General features: G+C 48.1%; 2 protein-coding genes across 2 annotated transcripts; both read right to left on the reverse strand.

The window, feature by feature from the left end:
* Nucleotides 1-273: 273 nt before the first annotated feature.
* FTJAE_10202 (ribonucleoside-triphosphate reductase) lies at nucleotides 274-2,745 on the reverse strand (the record flags this gene model as incomplete). Its single annotated transcript, XM_037343021.1, has 1 exon — nucleotides 274-2,745. The coding sequence occupies one exon, from the start codon at nucleotides 2,743-2,745 to the stop codon at nucleotides 274-276; it is 2,472 nt and encodes an 823-aa protein (XP_037202660.1).
* Nucleotides 2,746-11,004: 8,259 nt separating this feature from the next.
* FTJAE_10203 (uncharacterized protein) lies at nucleotides 11,005-12,766 on the reverse strand (the record flags this gene model as incomplete). Its single annotated transcript, XM_037343022.1, has 4 exons — nucleotides 11,005-11,576; nucleotides 11,759-12,016; nucleotides 12,573-12,679; nucleotides 12,732-12,766. 4 exons carry the CDS (start codon nucleotides 12,764-12,766, stop codon nucleotides 11,005-11,007), a joined length of 972 nt encoding a protein of 323 aa, XP_037202661.1.
* Between the last annotated feature and the right edge of the window lie 576 nt (nucleotides 12,767-13,342).

Below are 13,342 nucleotides of genomic sequence, written 5' to 3' on the forward strand. Positions count from 1 at the left end.
TACCGAGATCTCACAAGGCCATGTGCCGTCCGATCGTCAAATACAGAGAAAGATGAGTGAGATCATCTACGGGCCCGACAATTCCTGGGACTCTACTTGGGCTGATAATCCTCAGTGGATGGATATGTTTCGGAAAACGGCCGGGTTGATCAGTTTACCCCTTAGCGGAGGGAAGAATGCATTCATTGGGTTCTAATTTGTTCACTTCTACCATTAATGAACGTGACTACTCATACAAGAAAAACCTCAAATAGAAACAGCAAAGCGTTCCAATTAGGCAACCTGACTCACCAACTTATCAAACTCCTCATCCGTATGCTCCTGAAACGTCCTGAACTTCGCATCCAACAACGTCTCACCATTCCTAAATCTCTGCATCGTCAACTTCTTCCCCGACAACCTCTTCGCCTCAAAAAGATCCTCGACATCAACTAACTCTGGCACGACAGTTGTGCGAAACTCATAAGGCACTCCACTGTTCTTGATGAGATCAATGCTAGCTTCGAGAAGCTTCGGCTTGACCTTTTTACCCGTGACGCGCTTGTAATTCTCCAAAGCACACTTGATATCCATCGCAACGAAGTCGACGAGATTCTCGGAAAAGACTTGCTTGAGAACATCGGGCGATGTGCCGTTTGAGTCGAGTTTCACGCTTATACCTGCGGCCTTGAGGATTCTGAGAAACGGGAGGAGACCTTTGTGGATGGTAGGTTCACCGCCTGAGACAACGAATGACTTGTGAGACGTTGATGTAATGTGACGGAAGATGTCTACAGTTGTAACATCGTCACACTCACCCTGGACTAACGGCCCGTTGTGACACCAAGGACAGGCGAGGTTGCAGCGGGATGTAAACATGATGGAAGCCTGCGTCTTGCCAGGGTAGTCACTAAGCGTACTCTTGATGTATCCAGCCACAGGTAAGTCTTGAATTGCAGCGACTTGCTTCTCCAGCTCCTGCAGCTTGTTGTCATTGCTCAGACCAGTCTCATACTTGTACACCTTTCGCTGCACAAACTCCTTCGACTTGCCACGATTCCAATCCCTCGTGGGTCGGAAGTATCCAACGATGCGGGAGTAAACAAGAGTCAGTTCTCCGCATGCTGTGCACTCTGGCTGCTCGCCTGCTCTGTAACCATGGGTCGGACAAATACTGAAGGTCGGCGTGAGTGTGATGTACGGGATGCGAAAGCGTGCAGTGAGAGTCTTGATCAGGTCTCTAGCCAGTTTCCAACTGGGTAGCTGTTCACCGAGGAACGCATGGAAGACAGTACCACCAGTGTAAGAGCACTGAAGTGCTTCTTGATGGCCCATAGCTTCGAAGAGACCTTCCGTCGTGTCGACAGGTAGTATCGTGGAGTTGGTGTAGTAAGTAGGAATCTTCTTATCAGGGAACAGTTCCTTGTCGCGCTTGGCAAACTTGTAGCATGTGCTCTCTGCGGGACTAGCTTCGAGGTTGTACAAGTTCCCTGTTTCCTTCTGGAATTCTTGAAGTTTGTCTTTGATGAATTCTAGAACTTCGAGGGCAAAGTCTTTTCGTTCGGCAATACCTTCACCGAGAAGATCCACGAGTGCCTCGTTCATGCCGTTGACGCCAATGGTGCTGAAATGGTTCGTCCAGTATGATCCAGTGCGATGCTTGGTAGCTGATAGGTAATGAGCAGCGTAGGGATATAGGGACGAGTTGTCGTCCACAAGCTTTCGCTTGATCTCCAACGAGTCCTTGGCCACTCTCAACGTGCTGGTCAACTCTGCCATGAACGCCTCCTTCGAACCATTCGATCGGTATGCCAGGTTGGGCAAATTGATCGTGACAACGCCAATGGAGCCAGTCAAAGGACTTGCGCCATACTGGCCACCGACTCTACAGTGAAGTTTACTGAGATCGAGCCTCAATCGACAACACATGGACCGAAAATCCTCGGGGTCGAGATCGCTGTTGATGAAGTTGGCAAAGTATGGAACACCATACTTGGCCGTCATCTCCCAGATAGACTGCCACCGAGGCGATTCCCAATCAATCCCATCCGACACGTTATAAGTCGGGATGGGGAAAGAAAAGATATTTCCATTTCCATCGCCCTGTATCATGACTTCAGCAAATGCCTTGTTAAGTATATCCATCTCTTCCTGAAAGTCACTGTATACCCAATCGGTTCGTAATTCGCCACCAATAATAACGCATTGATCGCCGAGTCGTTTTGGGCAGATGAGATCGAGTGAGAGATTCGTGAACGGGGCTTGGAAACCGCTTCGGGTTGGGACGTTAAGCGAGTAAACGAAGCTCTGAACATATTTGAACACATCGGTATAAGATAAATCATCGCTGCGGATGAATGGCGCAAGATACGTGTCAAAACTAGACAAGGCCTGAGCACCAGCAAGTTCACCTTGTAGCGTAAACAGGAAATTGACGATCTGATTAAGCGCAGTGTTGAGATGTTTAGCAGGTCGACATTGGATCTTATTCTCAACGCCGCCAAAGCCTTGCAGGAGAATGTCTTCGATGCTCCAACCAGAGCAGTACGCGCTGAGAAAGCCGAGATCATGGATATGGAAACGATTCTCGTAGTCGTACTGTCGGATTTTTTCGGTGTAGATCTTTTCGAGCCAGTATTGAGAGATGATTTGGTTGGAGACGTATTGCATGAGTCCTTGGTGGGAGTAGGTTGAGTTGGCGTTCTCAGCGGTCTTCCATGTTCCTTTGGCGAGATACTCGTCTACAAGGCCAATGTTGGAAGACATGTTGAGTCTTGGATTGATCAATTAAGGAATTAGAAGTGCATAAAATTGCATAGAATTGTATGCGATCTCGACACGATATGTAAGATCGACCTGTAAACTTCTCCCACGGTTCAATCACGTATTTAACATTCTACAATGTTTACATTCAACGCGTCCTACATCGCGTCTTTACCACCGTCAATTCACCGAAAACTGGTGTGACTCTGACGACACACTTCAAAATGGCCACACCTTTTGCCCTAGAAGCTCTGGCCACGTTTCCAGAACACGCTCCTCACGCGTTGATTAGTAGGACGAGTCGAATGATGGGACCACGAGTCGAACGCGGCAACTCGTGACTTGGCGTGAAATGGGCCGATGGAACAGCCAATTGTGGTGTATGTGAGTCAATCGCTGGAATTGGAGTTGCGTGACTTGGTTTGGAGGGAGCGCGTTGACGCGTTAACCTTACTTATCGTTATCGGTTATCCTTATCTTATCAGTTGATCGATCGCCATCGTCACCTCTACCCTGGAACAATCCTTGGGATGGGTTCAGACATTTGACTTTACATGATGCCTTTAGAAAAAAGCTCTCTTTACGGATTTAACATTTATAGTTACATGATGGACTAATTCCTCAATTATTGTCAGAGCTCAGAGGAATGGATATGGGATAATACAAGATTTGCCGAGTGTTGAGAATAACACATCGCTGCCAAGAATTAAGCCTGTTTTGGTGTCCCACGTAACATTTTGCTTCGCAACAGCTGTCGCAGCTATCCTCGCTGAGGACTTCTGTACACAGAGCTGCGCAGATATCCCTGAAGCTATTTTTCATCAGTCAATGAGATTCAACATCTCAACAGAGTGACACCTCACCTATGCTGGGGATGTCAATACTTGAGAATAAATGCGGGCGCGAGGGGCAGTGACGCCTGTATTTCAGGGCGTATGCAACGAAACGTCAGGAAACATGAGTCGAACTCTCCTGTCTCTTTGGTGTAATGCGTTAGAAAGAATGGCGAGATGCGTGCTAAGATGCAATAAGACAACTGAACCGGAAAGTCAATCTGAGACATACAATAGAAAAGAGCCCCTTCAAAGACGCGATGGCGTGGTCCTCGAAGATACACTCGTTCCATGGCTTGGCTCATGGCACGCAAAGCAGACATGTACCTCTGTGTCTTCAATTCACTTGTGTCACTGATCTGTATCTTGAACTCTTGGTAAGGTTGTTGCTTTCTCCCCAGATGCCAGTCAACGCAGCAAGATGCGATTATGAAGAAGTTTCGCAATCTTGCTTCGCGATTCTGAGTTCCAGTATGTCTCTTGTCTTCTGCAGTACATTCTCTGCTGTAGTATAACTGTGAAGGCCACGGGCCTGTTGCCACTGACTCTCATTCTGGGGGATTGAGTCGCGGAGCTTTGCAAAAATGTCTTTGTTTCGGCTTTGAGGGTTCTTGGGTTGGCTCGTTGTGAGCTGGAACTGAACGAAGGATCCTTATTCTGGCCGAATTGGAGGCTGCTTGCTCATGATCAGATGGTTGAGTCTCGCGTGTTATTCCCAGTCTGGTATAGAAGAGGTTGGCGTGTTTCGTGGGAGCGGGGGAGAAGCGGTGAGATTCATCGCATTTCTCCATCCTCGATTCAAGGTGTTCTTTACACCAGTACAACGGGAGGGACGGCATGGAAATCAGCCTCCACTACCGGCATGGATCATACGTCTGACTCACTGAGCTCGACCAGCGTGACGAGCTGTGACGCCAGTCCTCAGGTGATCTACGTTGCAGCGAAAGGCACTACCAACACGCCTGGCAAAATATCACCTCCGGCCATGATTTATCGAAGTAACAACGGGGGCAATGACTGGTTCCCAGTCTTAAACTATACGGCTGTAACAGAACTTCTGGTAGTTCCTTTACTTCAAATGGCTCATAGCTAAGCGGCTTATGGGGATGGAACGATACTTTTTCAAGTCTTCCAGCCTCGTCGTCCAATTCGTCTATTATAATGGCAACTACGATTACTAGTGTATTTATTTCCACAACTGTGTCGAGTCGTAGACTCAGCGGTGGCACTACCTGGCAGCAGGTCCATGCACCCGATGGTACCAGGCTCTCTCAACCCGCAGGCGGGTTGCAGATCATGAGTTGCTGGAACTACTACTACTCACCTCATTCCGCAACGCTTCAGTTTGCTGCAATGACCAATTTTGCTGGCTGGCGAACAATAGATGACACAAAACATGGCAACTCACTCAAACTCCTTGGAACAACATATATGCTTTGGCGTTGGACCCAGATACATCGGTCTCAAGAGTCTGGGCAGCCGCTTTAAATGTCCATGACCTTCCCATGTGGGACGCGCGATGAAATCTTAGAAACGGTGCCGGCGCAGTCATTATTTCGACAGATGGATGAATGAGCTGGGATTTAACGACCGCAAATGAGGGACTCCTACAACTACCAGTAACCGACATTTGGATTGACCCGAGGTCCGCGATTTCATTAGCGGCGTCTCGAGTTCTACAGGCCGTGGACTGATCAAGCGGCTAGATGGATACCCTGCAACGATGGAATAATTGATGACGCTTCAGCTGATAACTTAAACGTATTGCGCATTGGAGGTGATGGCCATGGGCGTGTCTACGCTATGACGGCCATAAACGACACTTCGTCGGGTGCTCTCTATCAGTTAAACAGCAACGGCTGGAGCTGGTCCAAGATCTTCCCTATCCCCGATTTCAACGTTTCCTTCGCGTTTCTGGCCAGCTTTACGATTGATCCAAACGACTCCGACATCATATATCTTGCCGCCCTTTCGAAGAACCCTTACCCCAACAATGGCGGTGCGTCGAAAGCAGCATATAATGGGACTCAGTGGAGCTGGACCCAAATATCTACTGAACCATGTTACGCGATATCAGTTGATCCACAGAGCGCGATATAGAGGCAGTGATTCTTATTAAGAGGAGTTGGGTGGCTAAACTTGATGCCTCCCACAGCTGCGCCACTATTCTGCCTAGCGCCTTTCATTCTGCAAGGCACTCTGCCTCCATACTTAGGGATGGTTTCGGAACGACTGCGCCAAGCCTTCTTTTCCTACATTGACTCACGATGTCTTGTAGGCATCGCCTTACCTTCTGCAGATCTGGTCCAAAACCGTTGCCTATAGCACTCACTCTTAGCTAGAGACGAATTCGATCAATTGAATGGAGGTGACGTTGGTCGCTGCTTACTCAGCGATCAGGTACTGCTCTTGCTAACATTGACTCCTCGTGCTGACATCTACTAATACTAAGGCTCTAGTGATTCAAGCTTCGAGCTGTCAGTTAGACTGGTCCACAAGAACAACCGACCACTGCATAAGGTGTATGAAGCCTCCATAGCCTTGAGCATTCTGATGTCCAGGTGTTCCTACTAAGAGCGGGAGCTTCGCGACTCTGTTGTCCACGGCTCTCGTTCAGTTTATGGCGACAGCCAATACCGATGTGAATTAAAATGTAGACATCATGTTCTAAATTGACTTCTCATAAAGTCGTAAGCGCCTTATAGTCGCCATTAAGCACATCCAATGTCTTTACCGAAACTATGAGTCGACTCGATGCTTACAGCCTGAATATTTACACTATCTCGCCTCATACCACCTTCATAGGCATAGCGTAGTCGTATCCATTCGTGGCTGAAATAGAGTTTGGCGAGATTTCAGTTTGAACATGCCTTTGTGGAGCTAGCAGCACTTTCAGCTTGTGTCCTGATGTTCGTCTTAACCCTTTGCGTGAGGCGAGGCAGACTAAGGCAACCAACCAATGTTTGAGGCGAGCACAGGAATCCACCTTAAATAGTCGGGTAACCTACCTCCGGCTTATCCGATAGCTTGACTTTTGACGTGACGAACCTGTCGTCACTGTACATGCGATACAATACTACAGAGTACTGAGCCGAAGTGGAATATTTAGCTCAGCTATCTCTCCACCCACAGCCCATACCAGAAGTCAACGCTCGACGACATAACAGCATACACCTATGGATCCAGGTATGATGACCTTCGTTATTACAGAGCATGCCACTAGGTGCTAATTTAATGCTGGATTAGAACAGAGCATTGTGTTAGACAACGGGTTGGTTATCTTAATACCATAAAACGTTTTAGTCTTAATCTAATTCCTTCCCTATCAAGGTCAAGCGTACTAAAAGTTGGCATGGCTGGGGATGACAGCCCAAAGGCCATGATCCGTAGGTTAATAGAAATGCAACGTCTAGAATTTTTATTTTATGATTATGCTTTCATGCCTCTTCAACATTGCATTATCACGATTTGACCACAGAATACAAGCTGATAACTAGCCAATCCAGCCTCTGTTGTTGGCTATGTGCAAGATAAAGGGTGTGTGAGACTGCATCCCTATCTAATTTTGAGCTCCTTACGGTCGAGTTCCGCCTAAGAACTCATCGATTCCTAACTCTCCTTTAGGGTACCCAACCTATTGCAAAGACGAGACGTCCTTTTCGGCGAAGACAGTCTCAAACGACGGGCCGATGTCAGCCTTTCACGGCCTATTACTCGTGGAGTGGTGACCTCCTGGGCTGACATGGAGCTCTTATGGGATCATGCCTTTAAGACTATCAACGCGCCGCCGTCAGAGCGGAGGATACTTCTCACCGAGCCGCCTTGCAATCCTCTCTCAAATCGCGATAAAGTATGCGAAATACTATTCGAAACATTCGATTCGGCAGCTCTGCATATTGCCATACCAGCAGTGCTTTCTATGTACTCGTCGGGTCGCGGAACTGGCGTCGTATTAGATATTGGTGAAGGGGTAACGCATGTCCTTCCTGTTGATGGGGGATATACAGTAAAATCTGCTATAAGGAGGGTTGACTTTGGAGGAGAGGATTTAACAGACTACCTGACAAGACTCTCTACTGGTAAAAGTGGCTGGTTAAGCTCCGTTGCAGAGAAGGAAGTTATGCGCAGGATAAAGGAAGCCCATTGCCATATAAAGAAATCTCCAACTTCGGAATATTGGACTAATAAATCTACCTGGAAGCTTCCAGATGGACAAGAAGTCAACATCGGCAACGAGCAGTTCGAGATAGGAGAGGCTTTATTTAACCCTCGACTAACAGGGGCTGCGGTTGAAGGCGTTCAGAGTATTGTGCTAGACTGTATTCAACGCTGCGATATTGACATCAGGCGGTTATTTTATAATAATATTATTCTTGTAAGTTGGACATGCGAAGGAGTTGGCGTTCTTTTATTATACAAGTCAGCTAACCAGCCAGTAGACAGGGGGAACTTCCAAGTTTTCAGGATTTCCTCAGCGTTTGGAAAGCGAAATCAGGGGTTTATCCAAGTCAAGGGCTCGGGTCCATATAGTCACTGGCTCAAACCCCGGCCTTGAGCCTTGGGTAGGCGGGTCAATTCTCGCCTCTTTGTCGTCGTTTCCACGCTTCTGCGTGTCAAGACAAGAATACGACGAAGTTGGTTCTTCAGCTATTCATTGGAACAGAATTACATAGAGTCGGTTAAAGCTGTATACAACGCGATGCCCGGCAGGTGTGAATCTCAATACGTTAACGCACTGTATTGGACTGCAAGGCTATGCATTAAGGCATTCGCGGTGTAGTGATCCCATACTACCTTCTAATTCTATATAGTATGAGTGACTTCATTGGGCATATACTAGCAAGGTCTAAAGCGGCTCCCAAAATGAATTACCTAGACGGAACGGCCATTTAAAGCCTGCCAGGGAGGGAAAGAGTCAAAAATGGTAATCAGGAATGCATTCATACTAGTCTAGTCTATTAAGTGCACTGGTCTTTTAATCTTGGGATGCGGGCGTCCGCGCTTTGCGTAGCTGTGATATTGACTAGCAGTCTTCTTCTAATGCTGGCAATCCGTAAGTTGGGAGCCGCCGAGCTTGACCAGGGTTCCTTTAAGTACGCTTAAGTCCTTAACAAGCTAAAGGCCAAGCGTGAGCATATTATTATTATTAGTATTACGTTTTAAAAGTTTAAGACTTCTGGGCCCTACATTACACTGTGAACCTTCTGTGAATTTCACTGGCTCCATTGAGCGAACAGACTAAACTATAAGCCTCGGTTGCGGGGGTCATAAGTGCGCTTCGGGTCGACAGTAGGAAGGAAATCAAACTATAGTCCTACTCCTATACAGTTATAGAATTATATACTCCTTCCCTTTAAGACCTAAGGGACCTTTTTGAAACAAGTAAGCAGTGCGCGCAGCGTGCTTAAAGACCTTACAGACAACCCCTATAGTCTTAGTAGAGCACTCTACATACTTAGAAGCCTGGATCTTCTTACAGATTTCCTTGCCCTATTCTAATATTAGTATAATAAGGAGACATAAATTATTTTAATAATAGAGATAGATTAAAAGTTTAGTCTCTAGCTTATAATGAAATCTTTTTACCTTCTTAAGAGAGACAGGCTTCTGGCCCGTCCTCGATAGCTCCTTAAGGGCCTCCTGGCCGTAATGAAGATATTTCTTACATCTAATAAGAATAAGGGGCAGGCCCTGCGTAAAGTCTAGAACTTCGACAATCCACTAAAAGGTAAAGTATCTATTAGTAGCGAATTACAACGACGCTGCCACTGAGGATAGTATAGTTAGGCGGTAGGTTGTAGTAAAAGCTAACCTTCTAAAGAACGTGATCGAGCGAATCGGGTAAGTTGATGGCGAAGCAGATTAAGATGGCATGGGAGTCAGGGTATGAGATGGGCCTGATACAGTGATAGCCCTCCCGGCTAACAGTATCCCAAAAGGCCAGTTCAAAATGCTTGCTATCAACCTTGACTTCAGCAACCCAGCCCTAGGTTTAGTTAAGTTAGTATAATCTACCACTTTTATCGTTATTATCAATTCATCTTTATATCAGAGTTTGTGAAGAAGGCGCGGTTAGGATAAGCCTTAGGCTGGACGCTGCAATAAAGAAAGGGACAACAGACAAAGCGCGCGAGTAAAACTTTCGGAAATCAATGGGGATTCATCTTATCTCAGGGCCCGCGAAAGTGCCCTCGGCGAAGGTACTATTCAATAATAACAAGTCAGCAAAGAGTTTCATGATTCCAGACACAGCGACACGTCGTGGCATGGTAATTAATGAGGGTTCACAATGTAGCAAGGCACTGGCCGCAAACCCGGAGATGAAATGCGAAGAGGCCCGGGGAAAAGGAAAACCCACGTTAACAAACAGGTCTTCCCATAGGCACCATCGCCAACAGTGACGAGCTTGCAGCAGATCACCGTCATAGTGAACGAGCTGTTGTGCAGGCAGAGGCTGCACAAGGGCGGAAGATGATGGATGAGAAGGAAAAAGATGGGGAAGAGAGTTCTCCTGCATTTCTTGTTATGTCTGTGTGATTCATGCCGGCGACTCCGCTCCCATATGGACTCAGCCCAGCTTGTTTGAGTCGACGATCTTGCTATGGACAGACTTGGAAGACTGGAGAACAAGGAGGAGCCCCATTGTGTGGTTCAGAATATACTACACCGTGAAAGCAAAAGAATAGGGGCCACGGCTGGCATGTCGCATGGAGCAGATTATAGGATTGACCGACCTGTGTTTGAAGTCCTACAGACCTTGATTTCAATCTTCCTGTCATATCGGAGTTGTACATGGATCTGCGGAACGGAACCATGAAGCTGTCAAGATCCCATTCAGAGCTGCGCCACCTGGAAGCAGGGCCACGGCCAAGAGGAGAAGAAGTTCAAAACTGGTATGTATTGCAAACAATATCCTTTTGAGACTTAACGGCCTCCTGTACCAGCAACCCAATCTTGGTGCTCTTGTTACAGTGCTGATGCGCTCAAGCTGAATGCAACGGCGCTTCTCGAGATTGTCGGCTGGCCGACGAGACCGCTACCAAGCTAGGCAGCGTAGGGGCTGAGTTCGTATTTGTGGCTGAATTAACATTTGGGTCCACTAGGTCACATCTTTCTACAGGAGGCTGGGTTGATGGAATGAAATATTCTCTTGAATGATCCAAGTCACTGCTTCGCACGCATGACGAGTTCCGTGGTTGCTTCGCGGGTCTCTTGCATCGGCTGACCAGAGAGAGAGCTCTTCAGATCTTAGAGAAGCTGCCTTTCGGATTTGGAAAAGAAATGTACCGCCTTTTATGTTCTTTTGACGATGCAGACGTCGAAGCGGCTACTCAAGGTCTTGCGGACTGCAAGGTGCCTTGGGACAAGCACGTAGGCAGTCTGAGAATCATGCCAAGGAAACCAACTTGGCGGCAAACTCGATCCTTGTCTATCCGTAGTCCCGGTTGACTAATGTAGTCCACCCCGGTTGCGATGGATCCATGGCCTTCTTGAGAATATCCGCCCGGCTCCTCTCCATCTGGCCTGTCGCGGACCCCAGACCCACATAATGCAGGATCGTTTGACAATCATTCCAGATGCGCTCCCGGTTGCGGAGGCCAGGCACGCACGGGTTCATAGGATGGCACCGCCAGTAGAGGCACCGCCAGTCAAAGTCTGGGCCTGGGCCTGGTTCCGCTTCCACTGCTTGACTGTGCTGCCCTTGCGCATCATCTCCTCCTCCCTGGCATGAGATCCATGCCGCCACGCGTTCGCGGAAGACATGCCATTCCTGGAGGGCAGCTTCCTGCTTGGCGCGGTACGGCGCCATGAGCTTCTCGTTTTGCTCGAGGTTATGCTCCTTGACCGCCTTATACCCGGTTACCATCTCAGGGTACTCCTCGATGATGGTGGCCCAGACGCGCGCATGCTCTTCTTCATCCTCAGGCCTGATGGCGTCTGTATCTCGCGCCAGTGCCAGAGGCCATCTAGGTCCACGCGGCCCAGGGCGTGGTACGATGCCTTGGCGTATAGATCCAGGCAGTAGGAGTGCGCCGGGAGCGACACCAAGTCAGGAGTATCCTGCGGCGCGACAAATGTCAGTAACGCCAGAGCTAAGGGACCTTTTGCTTGCTTTGCTTAGCTTTTGCTTAGCCTTACCTGGCAGCCCCTGTTGACGTATGGCCAGTATGTCATTAAATGACGCAGCCAATGCCTCGGCGGGTGGAAGGAGTGCCACTCTCTTTCCGAGGCCGAGCCGTTGGTCTCGCCCGTGAGGAAGAACAGGCTGTCCTGCTCCAAGATGGCCTCGTCCTCGGCAGCCGTCCAGGCCGCCGTCTTGGGGACCAGATACCGCACGTTCCGGTAGTTCTTCATCTGGGCGATGCTCAGGGCGTGGCCGTTGATGCCGTCGAACAAACGGCAGGATGGCGAGGCAATGTGCTCCCTTTCCACCTTGCCCTCTGTTAAGGTGAGTTCGCAACCATGGATCGCCAACTAAGTGCAGGAGGGATGTCGCTAGCATGAATGACAGAATCTGGCGGTCCTTTACCTGTAACTTTGATAATGATAATTTAACGTCTCTTTCTATCTGTTTTATTAAGTCTTTTAGGCTTATAATTTACCTATCTGGCACCTAAGGGCAATACATCCAATTTATCTCCAGATCGACATCAAGCTGTAAAAGAATCTGGGCATAGATTATCATTCTAGGAGGGATTCTGGATTTTACTTATTAGAAAATTGCATAAAGACGGTTGCTTGCTTGCGTATGCTCTTCCGTCACGTGACTCATGTGTTAGTTAGCTGGGGCTGATTGAATTCTTCTTGGCCGAGGGATTGGAGGCAACCTTTTATACGCCTCCAGGGCCGGCCAAGGAGTCATAATTAAGGTTATTATCATATCAGCTTTATACTGTAGCCATTGGTCAGTCATCGNNNNATTTGCAGTTGAGATTTGTGGCTGTGACCTTATTCCAGCACAGAGAACCTAGCTGATTGAATTCAAGGGAGACGTACTCTTGTTCATTAACAGTGATCTTCGTATCCTGCCCAGGGCGCGAATTGGTCGAGAAAATACACGGAAGCGGGCTTCACCGCTAATATAATACTCCCAGCGGCGTGAGCTAGTTCAAATCGTTAATGCTGAGTAAGATTCCGTCGGATCTTGCGACGGACATGATATGCACTGCTAGGGCATAACGACTGTCCATTCTGCAGTGGGTTCCCTGAAGAGATCGAGAATCAACACCCCGATCCAGTTAGCAAAGGCGGACGCGAAGATCTATAAAAATATGTCAGAATCATCTTGTTTCCGTATCCCTTGCACTGGTTTCGGAACCAACCCATAAGGAAGATACGCGAGTTAACGGCAGGCAATCGGAAGCTCAGAGAAGCGATATTGAATGTGACATTTGGCCAAGGTGCAGACATATATGGGCTCTAATGCTGAAATCAGTCCTGTGACTGCAAGCAGAGCGAAACGCACAAGGCATAAGGAAGTCCCGCTTCCTAGCATTAATCTTACATTGATCTGGAGGATTTGAGAGTTGCTACCAGCTACTCCAAGATATTGTAGAAGTGAGCTGTCATACAAGTCAATGTTAGTCCAGAAAGCCACCATCTGGACTTAGAATTGGCTACGAGGGTTATAACTTGGGCGGGAAGGCCCTGGCATTTCATCCTAGGTCTGTTGCTTCTACCGCCCGAAGTGGCAGCGGAATGAGTGCGAATGGCCTCAAACAGCGGTAGAAATAGACCTCAGGCGACGTGGTCCCGACAGCAAATCA

The sequence above is a fragment of the Fusarium tjaetaba genome (assembly GCF_013396195.1).
Source record: "Fusarium tjaetaba strain NRRL 66243 chromosome Unknown NRRL66243_c0000238, whole genome shotgun sequence".
Taxonomy (NCBI): domain Eukaryota; kingdom Fungi; phylum Ascomycota; class Sordariomycetes; order Hypocreales; family Nectriaceae; genus Fusarium; species Fusarium tjaetaba.